The following is a 19,892-nucleotide window of genomic DNA, read 5'->3' as shown; positions in this document are numbered from 1 at the left end:
CGAATTCGATAACGTCACTACATCGCTGACAGTGAATAAAAAATTACACACATTTTGTAATCGCAAATACGTAGTCATCATACACTTTTAATACCCAAAATCTATATGAGTCTAGTAGCCTATGCTCGTGTGTCATTTTGATCTTATAGAAAATAAAAACACGCAAAAATATTTGGGGAAAATATGATTTTGGCCACTTACAGGCTGCGAAACAGCGCCATCTAGTTTTAAGCCTAAAAGGCCCATACATTTCAGGGGTACGCTTTTTTGTATGGGCTCTGTCAGTCCCGTATTAAATCGTTCTTGATTTATAAATATTTAATATTGTAGTATTTTTAAATTTAGGTGCCTAATAGCTAAATGCAGACTAAACGAGGATTGTAAAATAAAGACAACTACTCATTAACGTATTTAATCCTATTTGTACATTTAAATATAAATTAAAACCATATTACAATATTACTAATTGTCATTTCAGTCACTCTTTCTGTTTTTCTTTACTTTCTTTGGGTGCTTCACTGTCCTTCTTCTTGGTGGGTAGCGGGCCATGTTTCCAATTAGGCGGATACCCGTATTTCTTGACGTCGTCCCACCATTGGGGCTCTCCTTGTGCCCAGATGAGGTAGATGATGTTGGTTATGACTAGCACCGCTAGGCATACCCAGAATGCTATCCGCCATTGCGCTAGGGTCGACTGTAACAGAGAAAAGTGCATTTTTGTCTTACTTTATTATGACTAGTAGTCGGGCGCTCTAAGTATGGACTTTAAAGGTTTTGATTTCAAATTATTGCGATAAGTTGTTAACAATAAATAACTCTTTGTAAGTTTTGTGACGACAATTAAGCATAAAATTTGTCTAAAAATTGCCTTTTTTTCACGTTTTGAATGTGGATTACCGCTTAAAGTTTATATAATTAACACAAAAACAATATTTTTATTGAAATTTCATGCTTAATTATCGTCACAAAACTGATAGCGAGTTAATTTTTGTTAACAACTTACGCTAATTTTGGGTCCCGAATTCTGAAAATGCTCGCTATCAGCAGCCGATACAACATTAGTGGCCAGAACAAGATTTTTGCACTAAGTTTCAGTGCCACTATTAGCAATGAAGAAGTGCCTAAAACTAAATTCTGCCCATGCCAAAATAGAGCGTCAAAGTCGACTTCTACGACGCCCACGGGAGAACAGTTGATATTTTTCAGTGGACTCCTTTAATAAGTAACATAAAGGTGACAGCTAGTAGCTATGGAATGAAAAGTTTTAAGCTTACCTGTGGAGTCAAAAGGCCAATAAGATACGGCGTTATAATGGCAGATATAGCTGCTATCCCATTAACCATGGCGGTGGTGGTGCCAGCGTAGTTCGGTGTGATATCCAACGCGTTGATCTTCATGCCGCTGTAGTACGCTCCCATCAGCGTCATGGCTGCCACGAACCAGAACACGGCCAGCGTCGTGTCACAGCCGGAGTATGAAGCCATGATGATGCAGATACCGGGACCCGTGGCAGCTGGGAGAAAGATTTTTATAAATACATATTGTGAATGTTCAAAAATAAACAACATACATTCGAAAGACCTTACAATTTTACAAATGACCTGTAAATTGTAACAGTCATTTTTCTAAAGTCTCACTTTGCTATTGTAAGATTCATTAAATATTAAATTTTAATATACTCGTAGATACTAATAGTTAAAAATGAAGTTGCTTCAAACTCATACTCATTACTCACACGGACACATGTACAATATCTATATCGTATTTACAGCATTTTTTTAGAGTCCTATAGACGGTGTCTATTCTATAAGCTAGTCAACTGCAAAAAATTTAAACCTTGTCCAAAAGACTCACCTATTGTAGTATAGATTTTCCTAGCATTAAGAATGCTGTGGTATCCCCGTTTGACACAGAAGTCACAAAGCAGACCAAAGAAGAAGGCGGCTATCCACATAGAGATATAAGGCAGGGAAGACAACACGCCGGCAGCCTTAATGTTGAACTTCAGGACGTCAGTCATGTACTTGGGGAGATCGGTCACCATTGTAAAGTATCCCCAGTCGTGTCCGACCTGTCAGATTGATGAAAAAAATATAAATAAATGGTGAAACTGTTGAAACTTAAAAACTAAGACATAATATAACCAATGGTGAAATCAAAGTTTATAACTAAAGTAACTTTTTGATAATATGTATTATTTTAAACATTTATGACGACATAGACATGGGTTGGACATAAACAGTCAAAACCTGCGGGCGTAGCGCACTAGTTGGATAAACTTAATCGCATTGGCGCATCCCTATTGCACTTACAAAAAGTGCGAAAAGGACCGCCTGACGTTTTAACATTTATTGCGCGGCCATGATTGCCTGCCTGGGGCCCGTTTCTCGAAAGGTACAAGCCTTGTATTACAAGTGCGCGAACTGTCAAATCGTATGGGTTGTCATGGAAACACACTTGTAATACAATGCTTGTACCTTTCGAGAAACGGGCCCCTGGTCCAAAAGTTTGCAGATTATTCAACTAGCTACAACCTACAACCAATAGGAATATCACCTGAACCACGTCCACTTTTGTGATTCGAGTTACTTATTGGTTTCACTTCAAAGATTCAGAGAAAATAGCAGTTGTTCTGAGACAGATTCAGATTCAGATTCTAGTTAATAGTTTATTCATGGTAAACACATAATTATCTACATAAGTATTACATACAATTTACAGATAATTTAAAAAAAATGTATGACGGGTTTACCACGAAATGGTCCCGCCTCAGCATAGATGCTGACCCAGGGGTCAGCGCTGATCTTCCGGCGAGACCACTTTGTGGGCCACGAACGCAGCTGTACGGCCTGCCCCTCCGAAACATCTGAACGCGGTCACAATTGCGAGGCGGTATTCAGCGCCATCTGGACTGCGGGTAGGTATACATTCTTACATAAAAAATAATAAAAATGGCCGGTCAGGTCGTACAGCGTGCCAATGAGTTCGAGTACATTATAATCTTAATGAGACAGTCAAATGCTCAACCAAAGGAAACTCAAAAGAACTTACTCCCGCAATAATTAAAGCCCACAGAGGCACGGAGCGCAGCAGCGCTTTCCAAGGTACCGGGTCTAGCTCGTGCTGTGAGGTGCTGATCAGAGATGCTACATTCTCGTTTAAAAATTTCTTTTCTTTGTCCGAAATGTAGGGGTGGGTGTTCGGCGTGCTGTAGCAAAGGACACACTGAAAACAATATGATTGCATTTTAATGAAGAAACGGCGCATAGAAAGTTATAAGTTAAGTTTGCTTAGTATAAAAATCGTTTGCCAAAATTACTTTCGCAATACTGCTTTTCACATTATATACCTAAACTTCCAAATGCATATTATTCGAAACGACTATTATCAATGAATTCATTCATTATTTCTCCATGCACTTTTGCAGCCGATAGTACATATGCGAAAATATCATATCAGATGCGAAAACAAAACATTTTTTCTAATGAAGATAATCAAGCAGAACCTCTCAGTAACAAAATAAGCATCTTTGTTAATCAATAAATCTAATATACTCTAAGAGCTATCTCTCAAAACGTTTCACGTGCCTCCGATAGTATGAATCTGATACCAAGAAATATTATTATCTGATAACTGTCGGGTCATGGTTGTGAAAATCTAGGTCTGAGTTTGAGATTATTGAGTGCGTGCTTAGACAACTTTCTGATATAAATCTTTGAGATTATTATGAGTAGGTATGTATTTGGTTAACTTTCTGACTTCATTCTTCATTATGTTAATTGTTAACTATCGGGTACCAAGCAAACGTCACAATCGTTTACGCTCTGAGCGTATCGTAGCTCTCTCTCTCTCTCTCTCTCTCTCTCTCTCTATAGCTCTTCCGCATTTGCTACGCTTTGATGATACTAACCGAAACGCACTACGTACTTGGGCATTTTTGCGAAAAAAGATTCAAAACCTTTTTTCTAAAATAGGTAAATTTAATATTTTTCCTACTCAGAATTACGAACCCTTTTCAACCTACTAGGCGGAAAAAAGCGTCCCAAATTTAGTTTTTCCACTTCGTTACCATTTCTCAAACACTGTACAGCGGTTACGAAGTGGAAAGTATGATGGAAATAGTACAAAATTCTGGGGCCATTTTTTTGTCTCTTGTTTTTTGTCATAGATCGAAAGGGCTCTTGATTCTGAGTAGGAAAAACATAAAATTTACCTACCTTAATTTGTGTGATTGTTCTCGCGACATGACATGACACTTATGACATCACTTACCCAAAGAACAAACCAAACTAGCCCCAGTCCTCCGAATAAGTAAAACACGTTGTCCCAGACTCCATCGCTCAGAACAAATCCTGAGAAGAACGTTCCCGCAATGTTTCCGATCTGAGCACCTCCGAACACGATTGAACCTATCCTCGCACGTTCGGTTTTTGGAGCCCAGCGGGATACCATTGACATCAGTGCAGGCATTGTTGGACCCTGAAAAATTGTTTTTTTTATTTTTTATCCACACTTACAAATATTTTTACAGGCTAACCTAATACAATAGTGTAACTATTAATAACTATGATCTAAAGTATTTCATTACGTATAAATGATATTATATCTAATGCTAATTTCGTAAATTCATTCAGAGAACATGAGAATAGGTGAATATGTTCCGATATTATGTTAAGGGTCGGCACAGCGCGCGTCAGCGGCGCCCGGGCGACCGTTGGTGCGCCCGCGCGGCTTGGCTAGGAGGCGTGGGCGCCGCCGGCGCCACACATACCTGTCGGGAGTGTCGGGTACATGTGCACACTCACGTAGCTATTATGTTTAGTTAGTTTTCTCACTAGAACACTATGTTTGAAATCATTTACCATTGTCACGTAAAAGTAACATACCTACTTTAGAAAAATATTGAGACACGAGTTTTGCTTATCATGGCTTAAGCGGGCAAAGAAGAAGATACAAATATTTATTAACAAGGGTTACTCAACTTCTCGTGCCAATAGCGCCACCCAATTAAATGAGAGATTCTTAAATTGACCCAATGCTTAAAATGTGAAATCCTGAGCACAGAGAGGTATTTAATAAATTGTAACTACAAACGAAAATTATTTCTAAATAAACGTGACTATTATCATTTACGAGTTAATTTTACTAGCCAACGAAAGGAAGTAAGACATACTTACATGTGTATAAAATGCAGCTTCCGTTCAGTTTTTGCACAAACAAACAATATACATAGTTATTAAATTTTATAAGGCACTTACTTCACCAAATCCTTCAATGACTCTCAACGCAAACAGCGCCGGTGCTCCACCCATCTTAGTCACAACTGGGGTGATGAAAGTACAGAGAGCAGTAGACAGGAGACCCAAGCCAAGGACCCATTTGCCTCCAAACCGCTCTGCCAACATGCCTCCAGGAATGTGCGTGAGGACGTAACCAAAGTAGAAAGCACTTAAGAGCAAGCCTTGGGTGGCTTCGCTCCATTCGAATAAAACTGCCTGTAACAATTAGGGATTGGTGAAAAATTGTAAGGTTAAAACTTTACGTACATAGATTTAAGTAAGTCGATTGATGTTGAAGAGAGGCATCGAGCGAAAGAACGCAAGTCCTACTAAAGCAAGCAAGCAAGCAGCTTGCAAGGTACTAGCAAGTGCCTTTAAGACTATAGTAAAGACTAGCAACGTACAATTTACTCCTGGAAATTTTCATGAGAATAAGCTCATGCAATTTGCCGTTGAGAATATTATTTTTAAGACAATACGGTAGGGGTCAATTCTCCATACTAACGCTCTCGACTATTTCCTCCCTGGTTTTTCACGATAGAGCAATGATTTTTTCAACACAGATTATTATAATTTTTATCTGTGTCGGACCGTTTTGATTTTTTTGATATTCTTTTTTTTAAAGACGCTAGAGCACATCAAAAATTTCTAAAAACGGCTTTATTGATTATGGCGTAAAAAAAGGTGTGGTATTCAAAATTGGTAACAATTAGCCAAAAAAACTAAACGGTCCGACACAGATTATTTCATTGTTATTCAGATTCTCAAATTTCGTTACGATTAATTAAGTTTTGAAGGAGGAAACAGTCGAGAGCGGAATCTCGATTTTTAAGATTCTTTCGCAATATCTTTTAAATAAGTTGTTCTGTAGGGACAATTTTTTTCGATAAATCTAGTTTTAATAATACTAGTATATGTAACTAAAATTCCCAAATTGAAAGGGGGGCTCCTTTCCATTTTAGCATTTTCGCTCCCGTAGCCTCTTAAGATTACGATTTATTGCGCAATATTCACAACAGTTGACGATCGACGAATATTTGAGTTGCACACTGCCGTTTATTGTTCCGTTCATTCAGCTTCATGTACTTAATAATCACCTCGTAACTTTGTGTTTTTGTAAATCAAATTAAACTTCCTGTTAAAATTGTATGTGCCTACGTATTTAAGTACGTATCAAAGTAAACCACCGGTAGTTAACGATAAGAAATGAATTCCTCTCTAAGATACATATTGTCTCATATTACTGCGTTTATCAAGTGGGTATCATTTACTGTTCGACAAGTCATTTTAAAGGCGCTGACACTTTCGATTTCATTCAATTCGCGGACAACTTTCTGAGACAAAATCATGATGATACTTATTTTTAACCCCCGACGCAAAAACGACGGGGTGTTTGACGTGTTTGTCTGTCTGTTTGTCTGTGTGTGTGTGTGTGTGTGTGTGTGTGTGTGTGTGTGTGTGTGTGTGTGTGTGTGTGTGTGTGTGTGTGTGTGTGTGTGTGTGTGTGTGTGTGTGTGTGTGTGTGTGTGTCTGTGGTAATGATGTGAAAGTTGCGGAAACTTTCCAAAAAAATCTTAAATTTCTTGAAAAATTCACGAAACTGTCACGAAAAATAAAGGGAATTTAAATTAATGAAATTGAAAGTTTCCATCCATAGGTACAATTGTCCATACAAAGAAAGTGTGGAAACTTTCCGAAGTTTTCCTATGTGAAAATTTCAGAATTTTGGAAACTTTCCGTCGGCACATCATTAGTCTGTGGCATCGTAGCTCCCGAACGGATGAACCGATTTAGATTTAGTATTTTTTTGTTTGAAAGCTTAGTTAATCGGGAGTGTCCTTATAGCCATGTTTCATTAAAATCGGTCCACCATGTCGCGGTCCGGGTTTTTTTTCAAGCAAATACTGTATTTATCGGATATCAACTTTCATCGTAGTTTAATCGCAATACAGCAATTCTCGAAAAGTTTGTACAAAAATTAAGGAAAAAGTTAAATTTGTTTTTATTAATTCCTATTTTGTTACCAAGATTTTGTCAATTAATTGAGATTTCATTAAGTTTTATTTCGTCATTAAGGTTCTCTAGAATCTATATTTTCTTAATTATAACAATTAACCTGTATATATCTTACGAAAGTCGACTTATATTACTAAATGTTGGTAACAAAAAAGGATCAATTAAAATTTGCTGACGTGGCTATGTACAAAGTTGACGGGAACTGCTGAATAGTAGATAGAATTAAGGTTTCTGCCATGCTAATTAGGGGAAAGAGTATTCTGCCGTGCTTGTGTTGTGTTCGTACAATTATTACAGCATCAGCGGATCAGGTTTGTATTTATGTGGCGGATCAGGTTTGTATTTATTTGGTAAACTATTAAATGATTGATGTCGATATACATAAAAAAAAAATATTACATAGGTAGTTTCCATCGTTTCATAGTCTAAGTGCTTTATTTATATTACAAAGATGTTAATGTAAAATTATACTATACTTAATTACATTTTATAAACGGCAGTAAAATGGAAAAGGCGTTTAAATAAAAATACTTCAATTACATAGGTGCAATGTCCAGAATAATCTAAATATAACAGAATCACTAATAATGTACTTCTTATTTTTTTGTACGCTGCAAAATATTTACTGTTAGGCACCGGCCACATCAGAGCGTCGCGTGTCTCGGGGCGCGCAACGGACGTCCGTGCCACGCCACCTGAGTGTAATTCAAAAAGCGTCTCCTCAGTACATTTTTAACCGTCGCCTCATATCTCAAGAAGGACGGTTATCAAGTCGTCTGTATGTTTTTTTTTTTTTTTTTTTTTTTTTTTTTTTAATGTTTGTTCCTCGATATCTCCGTCGTTACTGGACCGATTTTGAAATTTTTTTTTAATTGAATGTATATGCATACAGATTGGTCCCATTTTTCTCAGAACCCAGTTCTGATGATGGGATCCTGGAGAAATCGAGGGAACTCCTCGAATCTGAAAGGCATACATATAGTGATTTTTGTGTTTTTAAAGTAACAGCATGCATTTAGGTACGGAACAGTGACATTTGGTGCAGTGGAACTGCTGATGATGGCCAGAATAGAACTCTTCAAATCTGAACGGCACGCTTATAGTGACTTTGGTATTTTTATAAGAACAGCATGCACTTTCATCCAGAACAGTGACATTTGGTGCAGCGGAATTGCTGATGATGGTCAGAACCGAACTCCTCAAATCTGAACGGCACGCTTATAGTGACTTTGCCATTTTTATAAGAACAGCATGCGCTTACGTCTAGAACAGTGACATTTGGTACAGTGGAACTGCTGATGGTCAGAACCGAACTCCTCAAATCTGAACGGCACGCTTATAGTGACTTTGGTATTTTTATAAGAACAGCATGCACTTGCGTCCAGAACAGTGACATTTGGTGCAGTGGAACTGCTGATGATAGTCAGAACCGTACTCCTCAAATCTGAACGGCACACTCATAAGTGACTTTGGTATTTTTGCAAGAAAAGCATGCATTTAAGTTCAGAACAGTGACATTTATTTATTTAGTTATGTTTGTTAAGCATATTGAGTTTTCAAGTCAAAGTTTGTCAAGCTTCGATTTCTTATAATATAATATCGGATTCATGAGGAATTGAGGAAACTCCTCAAACCTTAACGTTATACGTATATTCATTTATGTTGCCATCTAATAATTAAAGCATTAAAAGCAGTTTTAAAAAATACCTACACATTTCTACATAATCCAACATTCGCAAGTAACTTTCACCAGAACCCGAAAGGCGACGGTTTTTTTTTCTTAAAAATTATGTATAGGAAGGACGTAAGACGCGCCCCAGGTGGCGTGGCGGCGGCGGGGCTTGCGCGCCCCGAGACACGCGAAGCTCTGGTGTGGCCGGTCACTTAGGTGTTTCTAGACCCAACGTGTGCATCAGGCGCTAACAATTTACTATAACTTTTGAAAGTAGGATTTTGTACTAAACATGAAAATTTACATTTTCAATACATTACGCATTTCTTACGGACGATTGATACCCATATTATACGAATACTAATCATTTATTCAGCTAAATAATAGGCCAATTTTACACGCTGACATATGATTGAAATGAAAATTACAGTTGATAATATTTTTACCATAAAATCAAGCTAAATTAAAGATGTCTAAATTATCTCAATAACGAATAACAATTAAAAACTACACAATCTATAGTACAAAAATATAAGTAAGTACATACTAAGAAACGAACGCCTCGAAATAATCCAAAAAAGATTTATAGCTCATTTAAATTATAAATTTAAGAAGACATCTGTTGGGTATAAAGGTAACTGCCGGGAATATGACCTTATTTCTCTTGAGGATAGGCGCAAAATGTCTGATATGAGCCTGCTTTTTGATATCATTAGAAATCGTTTAGACTGTCCTGAACTGTTATCTAGCCTTTCATTTCGAGTCCCAAGGCGGCGAACCCGACACACAACTCTCTTTCATGTTCCCTTTCACACTACTAACTATGGTTCTAACTCCGTTCTATCTAGGATCCCTCACTTGTATAACACCGAATTTTCCTCTTCTGATCCTTTTATAGGGTCTAAACATAGATATAAAAAAGATATTTATGCAATTTTGCTCAGTGAAAACGAAAATTTTAATGAAACTGAAACTTAAATGAATAATAAAATCAAAAAATAAAATAAAATCATCGTAACTTTTACTGGGTACTAGGGGAATGCTGTTTATCGGCCATGGTACCAGACCATGTACTCTTGTAAATTCTTGACGTAAGTTTTGTTGGTGTCTGACTTATGAGTATTTATGGGTATTTATACTAGTATTCTAATGAATTAAGTAGGTGGATAGCTATTGAAGCCTTAAGTTACGTAATTATAAGAATACTTAATCAACAACCTGTATGTACTTTAGCCGTTGGAGCATTTGTGTGTATTGCACATTTTGATTGTTTATATAACATTTAGTTAATTTAATTCTTACAAAATGTAATTTAATGGATGACTGTTATTGGCCTTCTTATACGTAAGCAGTAGTATGTCTTAGTTATATTTACGGCTGTTGTTATCCTGAATACCAATAAAATAAAATAAATAAGAAAAAATATTTAAAAGACCTACCTAAGTAGTAAGTACTTGACTTTAATCGATTTATTCTTATGTGCATATCATATAAAAAGTCAAAACAAAATTATAATCGAAACAATTACCATAAAAAATGAAAGAAATGAGAACCGACAAAGTGTCTGAATGTAATATTACTCAGAATTAATGTTACTAAGTAGGAATAACTGTCCCGTATTATTATAAACTATAGGAGTTTAACTACTAAACTACGCAATAAATAACTTATATGAAATAAAAGTATTACAAGCGCATTAATACTTTTATTTGATAATGTTTTCCATTAAAATCTCTTTATTTACATGAACATATTTACATAATTATATAAGAAACTAAGACTAAACGTAAAAACTAGCTAATGTCTAAAATAGGCCCTTGAGGCATTGTACCAAGGATACTGGCGACATTTCCTCGCTGTATCGCAATGCTAATAACATTTAGATAATGTTTCATTGTCGTTCAGGTTCGTCACCTGTATTGAACAGGAAAAATCTCACAAATATACATCTCAACAGACTCATAGTGGAAATAGCTGTTTACAATACTTACATAGTTTTCCCATTGGCACTTACCTACAATATTGAATTGTGTTAAACATGAATTATGTTAGAAAAGATAAAGTGAACAATAAAAGTTTACAAGCGTGTCTCAAGAAACGTGACAGTGACAATATTGACCGAATCTAAATACGATAATGCTACTAAGTACTAACTTGTGTTCTAATGTTTCAAACAATAGTTAAGGTACAGCGGGGCAAATCTTGACTAGGGGGCAATTGTAACTGATCCATTTTTTCCATTATTACAATATGATGATGAGTTCTATATGTATCCACTGAACAAGTGAACACGCCTACCATATACCGGGTGCCCGGTAATTAATGGACAACCTTTTAACCAACAAGAGGGCACCTTATACTGGTCCAGAAAATCGACTTTAAGGTTTAGTAAAAGTCGCCTGGTTTTCGAGATTTTCACACTTTTTAAAATTTTAATACTACCTAAAATTTTAAAAAGTGGTTTAAAAAGTGAAATCTAGAGCGATGCGAGGGTTTCAAGGTCTCAAGGGTTAAATTTTTCCACGCAGTGAAACACACAAATATTCACCAAGCCTATACGAGGAAAAAACTGTAAAACATCAGGCTATTTGAGTGATATACTTTTGATCAGCAACTTTAAAATAAGAAAGTCTTTAGATTTCTTAATTTTCATACAATAGGTATCTGCCATCACTGTTGTAATTTTGGTGTTGCCAAAATGCTATAACAAAATTTGCAATAGGTTATATTAGGTACTTACTTCTTCTCCTGTCTGAGAAAAAAACTTAATACCTTTTTTTTGCAAATCAAATCATACCTAAATCAAAATATGCGAGTCATTTTCATTTAGTAGCTCACAGTTTAATTTATGTAAAATATATATTACTTAAAATCATATATTACCGACATATGCATTACTTTGAAATCAGAATGTCATTTGAATGGGCGTCTTGGCCAAAATTCTAGGCAAGTAATTGCCTACAAACTGTTATCTTTATGAACGATACATAACATATAAATATTATCTAGACACGCGGTAGCGTGTCAAGCCAAGTTCAAGTAAAAGAACTGGCGAGCAGCACCGTGTGTAATATTACACGAACCGTTTGGAGCCACTTTTGACCCCCTCATAACCCAAAAACTACAAATATACAAATTATATTATGGCCCTCGCAAGTTCTAAACTTGTTACTTCTTATTTTATTATTCCAAAATTGGGCTTGCTGGCAGAAACTAGCCATCGAACATAATAATTCGTATATGAGAACTCGCCAAGTCAGACCTCAGACTACAATATATTATCCTAAGTAATAAGTAATATGAAGAAATGGTATTTTATGTTGTTATAAATAAATTTCAGGACGGACCATTAAACTTGGCACCCATTTAGATTTCACTTATTTTTTCGTTGAAGCTAACAACCAAGGCATATGTATCATATTATTGAACTTGGCTCTCATTTCTCATTTATGTTTTTGATGGGATAAACCTTACAGTATAAAACTACCGCGCAATTTACTGCTTACCAAGTATATTATTTTAATATGAAAATAATCTATACTAACTAACTTTACTAACTTTAGCTGTAACTAACTTTTACCCGCAGGGTCGCTCGCGTTAAATTCGAAAATTGCGAAATGCTCCATACAAACTTCCACTCCCCATTTTAGGGGTTAGAAAGAGACAAACAGTACCTAGTCTATGTCACTTTCCATCTGCCAGTAGGCCTAGCACATGATGGCCGCGGGAGTATGTCGCCGCGAGATAGACTACCCGTCCTTATGTCATTAATACAGTTAGAAGAAGACGTCGTGGCATCTATCTCGCGGCGACATACTCCCGCGGCCATCATGTGCTAGGCCTACTGACATGACAAAATGCCTGGATCACCCTACGAAGAAGGAAGGGATGTTTCTATCCTATGTCAACTTGTATTTTTCTTTTGCTTCGTATTACTTATTGTAAGTGCCTATGTTTGTCTAAAAACCACCGTCCCACCGTGTCACCAATGTCACCATAACCCATGACGTCTTAGCGGCAACAAGATGGCGCTCGCCGCTGCGTTTAGTTTTATCTTTGCGCTGCGTTCACTGTCTCACAGGTCCACGTCGTACAACTGCGTTCGTGACCAACAAAATGGTCCCGACGGAAGACCAGCGCTGACCCTCGGGTTAGCATTTTATGCTGAGTCGGGACCATTTCGTGGTAAGTTATATGTTTAATTCCTTTTATTTGCTGTTTCTGTTTTCTTACTTGTGTATTTTGTAGTTATCACGAATAAATATTTGATTGATTGATTGATTGATTTAAAAACAATGATTATTCTTACTCACCTCGCTTTTAAAGTAAGTGGCAGTAGTGTTACCCGGCACGACGGTCTTCATAACCGGGTCCGGGCATGCATCGGGGTCAAAATGCGGGTCGCCTTCCACAGCCGTCGTCTTCCTCACCATCTGAGTGATGGCCATGTTGAGACAGACTCGCATCGTGTAGGCGTTGGCGATCGCCAACAGCGCCATGATTGCGAACACATACCGCTGCGGTATGAGGAACACTGGAAGTAATGATAGCTATTATCATCAATGGTACACAGTGTAAAGGACTTTTCCCCACACTAGCTCGGAAACACGCGTTTTATCCTTTAATGCCAGCGGGTAAAAACGCATTTTATCCACTAGTGGATAAAGTAATTTGACCTTGAATATAGTCAAATTTTCTGCTTTAAAACTGATAAAAGTGTGTGAATCTAGTGATAAAGATGATTTACCACCTTTGGAACTACTGGAAGCAGTGGTAAACACATTTTTTGCATATTGTAGTTTCCTCGCTATAGTGAGGGGAAAAGTTTTGTGTTACACTCGGGTGCAAATGTATTTTTCACCTCACTAGCTCGGAAAGGACTTTTTTATTCTTTAAAAACAGATAGCAAAATCGCATTTTATCCACAAGAGTGCAAAGAATATTTGAAATCCGAACGTGTCATTAGTTACTTTTTTAAATATAATTTCTTGTAAAGGTATGTCAGACAGGACAATTTTCTCCCTGTGCTTAAATTGTCTCAACAAATCATGTGATGCGAACGTAAAAATAATTTCATATCGAATTGTATCCGACTAAAAACATAACATTCAAACAATAATCGTACAATAAATTGTATTTTTGACTCTTTCATTGTACTTATTCAGAACGCACCTTAAGTAACATTGCAATCTCAAAAGGCGTGAAACGGAACGCACCCAAATAGATTTTTCTTCTTGATTCTTAATTTGAAACTTTTGTGGTGTCGGTCGGTGCATCGTGGAAATTGTACCAAACGCAAATTGACTTATTTCTATGCAATTATGTACCAGGCCCCGTAGCCGAATGGCATTTCTCCGACGCCAAACGAAAACGAAACGTAGTCTTGCTCTGTCGCGCCTATACGCAAGAGCGATAGGGATAGATATCTACTAGCGTTTCGTTTCGTGAGCGTTTCGTGAGCGTTTATGCCATTCGGCTACGCACCCTGTTGTTTTTATTGCGTGTTTCCTCGCTTTAGTGAGGTGAAAAGTTATGTGTTACACACGGGACGCAAAGTTATTTTACCTCGTGTGTATTGCAACACTCTCTACGCTCAGGATTCTAATTTTGAACTACTCGCTTCGCTCAGGATTCTATTTTCAAACCACTCGCTTCGCTCGTGGTTCAACCATAGAATCCATTCACTAGCTCGTAGTTCAACCCTAGAATCCATTCGCTAGTTCGTGTTACAATTCCACACTCGGTTAAAATACAACTTTACTCCCTTGTATAACAAATAACTATTAGGTACTTCTCGTGTGTTAAAATACTCGCAAGTTCAGGATTCTATTCTCGTACTATAGAATCCTTTCACTTGCTCGTTTTTCAATTCCACACTCGGCGTTAAAATACATACAAATAACTATTAAATAGAATTCATGAACACTACACGCTTAAAAACGTAATCACATTGTTCTTTCTGCCATGTCGGGCATAATGTCCAGCAAAGTGTTGAACCTATGAGACCTATTCTCTACCTGTGGAACAACCAAAGATAAGACCTTAGTTTTATAACTTAAGAGGATGGGATCGACTTTTCATATAAAGTAACAAGAATTTCCTTTATAAAATAATGCCAAGAACAAATAATGACAGATACGAAAAGGAAACAGTAGACAACAGGAAATATGGAAAGGTCAGGAGGTATCTTCACCATAAAGACGTCCTCAATCGTCACCTAACCACTATACAGAGTGATTCCTGGCAGGAAACTACGTTGGGTAGAATAGAAAAGTGGACAACTGTTCATAAAAAAATCGAACAATACAAGCGGCAGCTTTTGAAGACCTGTGGGCGTAGCCGAATGGACAAACGCTCACGATAATATATCTTTCGTAGCTATCTATCTCTATCGCTCTTCCGTATTGGCGCGACAGAGCCAGACTACCTTTCTGCGGCGTTTCGATTTCGTTTCGCGTCGCCGAAATGCCATTCGGCTAAGAGGCCTGGACGCTATAGGCGTCATCTCCGTAAGACGCAACAGAAGCACTCGTACCCTAGGCCTACAACCCAGCCGGCCGAATCGCATCTTCAAAAACAATCCTAGGAGTCGCCAGCGTCGGATATAGCAAGAAGGAGTATAGGTACCTACACGTTGGTTCAGAAGACATGAACATGATTCAGCATGAGCATGCAGTAGGTTAAAAAGCAATATTTTTGTACGAGTAGGTAGACTGGAAGATTTCCGTTAGTTTATTTTTAATGATCCAAAAAGGTATAATTTATTTGCGAAATTCATGGTCACGTTACGATGTATTAAGGATATTTCCGTCAAGTCTCACTTTCAAAGAGTTTTATTTTACTTTACCGTGAGATACATTCTTGTTACTGTGGAAATCGACAATATTGGCTCGGCGACACGTGCTGCTAAAGTCGAGTCGTGCAGATATGGTCGTGTCATTTGAACTGGAATCCCACCTTTATGCAGTTTTTAGGCTGAGTCCTGTTCACGTCTCAATAATCGGATAATAACCCAGAATTTTGAGTCAGTTATACAATGCACCTCATTTTTAATACTAGGTACAGTCAACCAATTGGAACCCTTTTTTTTTCGAAGTGGAATGCGTTTACGCATTCCCCCAGCCTTCAAAGGGGTCAAGGTCTTACGGGGGATATGTGGGACTCGCTCCATCAACCTGCTGCTCCTCCGAGTGAGGAGCGCGGGAGGAGAATACCCACTAAACCACTGCGGGCATACAACTTGACTGTTCATGGGGGGACACCGTGGGCCCAATTGTGGTCATTCTCCACAGTAAGAACCAATTGGAACCCTAGGCCACTCTACAACCATGTCAAAATTACAAGCAGTAAGAGATTTTCTTACAAGTTGATTAATAACGTCACTATGACATAGTTCTACAGTGGCCTAGGGTTCCAATTGGTTGACTGTACACGAGATACGGGTAAAAACTGAGTGATCCAGTGTCAACCATCTTACCCTACGAAAGTGTGTTTTTATTTTAGTTATTTGGAGTTCCAACGCCTTATGACCTTAAGGAATCGAATAAATACAAAATGTCACCTTCAATAAGAAAAACATCGTGAGATGCACAGTTGTTCTGTAAAAATAAGTTAACAAGTTAGTAACTTACGTAATTATGTTTTTTTTATTATACTCATTGATGCTTTAATTAACATTTTAATATAATCAAAAAAGCCTGCTTGAAACGTTATATTATCACATTAAATAACACGTTTCTTGTTATCTGCGTTGTTAAAGAATTTTGTTCTGATCATCATCATCAGTTCCATTTCACCAAATACAACTTTTTGATTATTATTTTTTAATGACAGTATTTACATTCTTAGTATTTAGCTGTCTATTTTACCTGACAATCTCACACCGAAATCTGTTTAAATTGTTAAACATGCAACAGTTCACACCATATTTTCGAGGATCCTGTAATGTGTATAGAGGTAGCGCCATCTTTTCGACTAGGTATAACAAGGAGGAGTAAAGAGATACATCGCCACCCAGCCATCAAAAGAGAGATACATGCATACTAAAAACAGCTTAAACATTCGAGGGTGGTGGTCCAATTTATTTAATCCATTTCCATGTTCAGGGTTCCGTACCAAAAAAAGTACAAAAGGAACCCTTATGGCGCCGCTCTGTCTGTCTGTCTGTCACTTTACTAAATATCTCGAGAACTACTTATGCTATCGACTTGAAATTTGGAATAGTTATGAACATTATTAACCTCTACAAATTGAACGTATTATGTTTTTAAATTTATTAATTGTAGAAAATGGCCAAAATGAAAGGGGCCAAACTCCAAATGTCAAGTTATTAGGTCAAAATGGAGTATCGTTAGAATGAGCTCAAACTGCACATATAAAAAAAAAGTCCTCCCCCCCTTATCTCCGAAGTTTGCTAACGAAAAATTATTATAAAGAAGGCTGAGTATAGAGTAGTTGCGACTATGAGAAATGGTTATTATGAGAATAACCATTTCTTACATACGTTAGGAGCGAAATTCTGAAACGTGGTGATATTTGGCTTGACAGATACAAACTTTACAAGGAAAATTTGTAAACGCACAAGTTTGTTTAGCTCAAAAACAGGACGTAGAAGATATTATGATTGTAGTAGCTAGTGTGCTGGACTCAGCCATGACAGAATTTTAAAAAGGAAGGCGGCAAAAGTTACGAACGTACTAAATACTTACAACGTACCTAATTAATTACTTCATGAAACAACATTATTATAATAGGCATTATATTTGAAAATATAGATTTTTTGATAAGTGGAGTGGAGTGGAGTGAAATGAACAGAACTATCAAAGCCCGCGAAGTACGTTTAAAACTTTGAAATTAATTGAACCGACCCTTGTTCGGCATGAGAAAACTGACGTATCTGTTGATGTAAGAAAAATTAAAATCAGGCATAAGCGATCCACAGTCAAGAAACAAGTGTGATGACCAAACCAAATGATAATAAACATTCAATTAAAATAGTTCAATTAAAACAATAGTTCAATTAAAACGTTTTGGTTGTACAGATGATGGAATAAATACTTCATACAATCAGCAGTTCATTTTAAAATTATAAGAAATGTGATAGTTGTGCATACCGATTAAGGCCTCTTCTTGTATCCAATTATAGAATAAAGACAAATAATAGTTAAATACAAATCCTTACATTGAACTAAGATGTACTTACATTTTGATAGAACCAGCCTCCACCCTGTCAACATGTTGAAGTAGGTAGTATCTAGAAACACAATAAAACTGAACTCATCACTGTGTACAAGTCATACGGCTGCAGAGACGCGGGCACTCAAGTTTTATGACAGGTGTTACAGGTGTAGAGGTGTTGACTACAGGAGGCGCACTGAAAGATAAAACGCCGTGCCGACTTGGTTCCTTGTTTTACAGCGCGACGTTTTCGTCATAGCCCTCCGAACACTATTACTTGTACTTTTATTTCCTTATTTACGCTAAGCGGTCACGATTTTTTCTCAAACACAGTTCGCTAGCGCGGGTCTCGATTAGCGAATGCAGTCGAAACGTTATTAGTATATGGCGGCTTCCTCGCACGTATTCGGCATTGCCATACAAGGAGGAAATGCCACCAGAGTCCTTGGATCAGTCAATTTCAAGGATTTTTTAAAAATAATACTATACTTAATCAATATTTGCCGTTGTATGCTGTTGATGTAAATATAACTATTTCAATGAAAATACATTTTAAGGCATGTAATATGACATAATACTTAATGACCAGGCAGGGAAGTATGGTCACGGGGTGCTACGGACAGGAAACCTCCCAGTGTGCCAGGTCCCTTCTCATTCCTCTTGATCAGCTGATCCGGGGGAAGGGTAAGGGTCTTGGACGGTGCGCCCCGGGGGCAACGGTAAGTAATCTCTGGAGTTTCAAGTGATTCCTTATCGGTGCTGCCAATGTCCTGTCGTGGGGGGGTTGAGGGTGTCCTCTCATTGAGGGAGAGTTCACCCGAGTGTGTGCTGGAGAGGGCCTTCGGGCTGAGCGCTCTTGGGCGCGTGTGAGGGCATAGGAATACCGCTGACCTGTATAAAACTGCGGTCCCCGTAACTGTCTAGGCAGAGGGCCTATGATGATGGTCGGGGTGGTTGCCACTGCTGACCGGCGCCGGCGTGGTGGCCACGAGGATGACCACCTCTATAAAAAATCGCTACGGCAACCTGAGGAGGTGGAACCCGGGGTTTTCCGTCTCCTCCCGGCGTGGAGGTTGTCAAGAGGGTCCAGTGTGTGGTGTCGCCCTGCACACTGCCTCCGAGAGGGGGAGCTTCGGCTCCAGGGCCTTCGGGTCCAACGAGGGGACAGTTTCGGCTGTCGGCAGCAGACATGTTCGCGGTAGAATGCTCTGCGATCCCGTGTTCATCGTCACCATTGCTGCGAGACGGGCATACCGTGGAGGGTTTAGTCGGTATTTGGCCCCTTGGCCACGAGCCCGACATATCCGTCCTAGTTCCCCGGCTAGACGGAATGCGTAAATGCATTACTCCACGTAAAAAAAAAAAGGGAAGTATGGTCACGCGATAAATGATAAAACATCTGGCCGTCCCTAACGCACTATTTGTAAGTGCGTATATTTACGTCATTCCATGTGCCAAGTCAACCTTAGCGATCGTTAGAGCTCACAGAAACTTTTGTCAAAACTGGTAGACCACTTTCTTGGCCCACTGTACTACTTCGTACGTCAAGTCAGCTAACAAAAATACCTAGCATTCATTGCGTGCTTAATTATTTTGTATGAAAAAACCGGCCAAGTGCGAGTCGGACTCGCCCACCGAGGGTTCCGTACCTACAAAACTATTAGGTACTTTTACGTTACTCACATAAGTCTAAAGACTGGGCTAGGCTAGAAGTATAGGTTCTCTAATGAGCATAATTGTGTTTAGCG

General features: G+C 38.1%; 1 protein-coding gene across 2 annotated transcripts in view; it reads right to left on the bottom strand.

Annotated features, from left to right (window-relative positions):
* Positions 1–396: 396 nt before the first annotated feature.
* Positions 397–19,892, bottom strand: part of LOC125233110 (putative inorganic phosphate cotransporter) — a 30,096-nt gene continuing 10,600 nt past the window's right edge. The window contains exons 2-9 of one of the 2 annotated variants that reach the window (XM_048138975.1): positions 18,170–18,220; positions 13,281–13,501; positions 5,259–5,495; positions 4,273–4,479; positions 3,052–3,225; positions 1,855–2,071; positions 1,275–1,513; positions 397–694 (exon numbers count right to left, since the gene is read on the bottom strand). In XM_048138975.1, coding sequence (XP_047994932.1) covers positions 479–694; positions 1,275–1,513; positions 1,855–2,071; positions 3,052–3,225; positions 4,273–4,479; positions 5,259–5,495; positions 13,281–13,501; positions 18,170–18,203 — 1,545 coding nt within the window. In that variant the 5' untranslated portion in view covers positions 18,204–18,220 and the 3' untranslated portion in view covers positions 397–478. Of the gene's footprint in view, positions 695–1,274; positions 1,514–1,854; positions 2,072–3,051; positions 3,226–4,272; positions 4,480–5,258; positions 5,496–13,280; positions 13,502–18,169; positions 18,456–19,892 lie in introns of those variants that run through there. The other variant, XM_048138974.1, reaches the window with a different exon arrangement.

Source organism: Leguminivora glycinivorella, chromosome 14, assembly GCF_023078275.1.
Source record: "Leguminivora glycinivorella isolate SPB_JAAS2020 chromosome 14, LegGlyc_1.1, whole genome shotgun sequence".
NCBI lineage: Eukaryota > Metazoa > Arthropoda > Insecta > Lepidoptera > Tortricidae > Leguminivora > Leguminivora glycinivorella.
The sequence above is the reverse complement of the archived record's forward strand: the minus strand, read 5'-3'. Positions and strand labels throughout refer to the sequence as shown.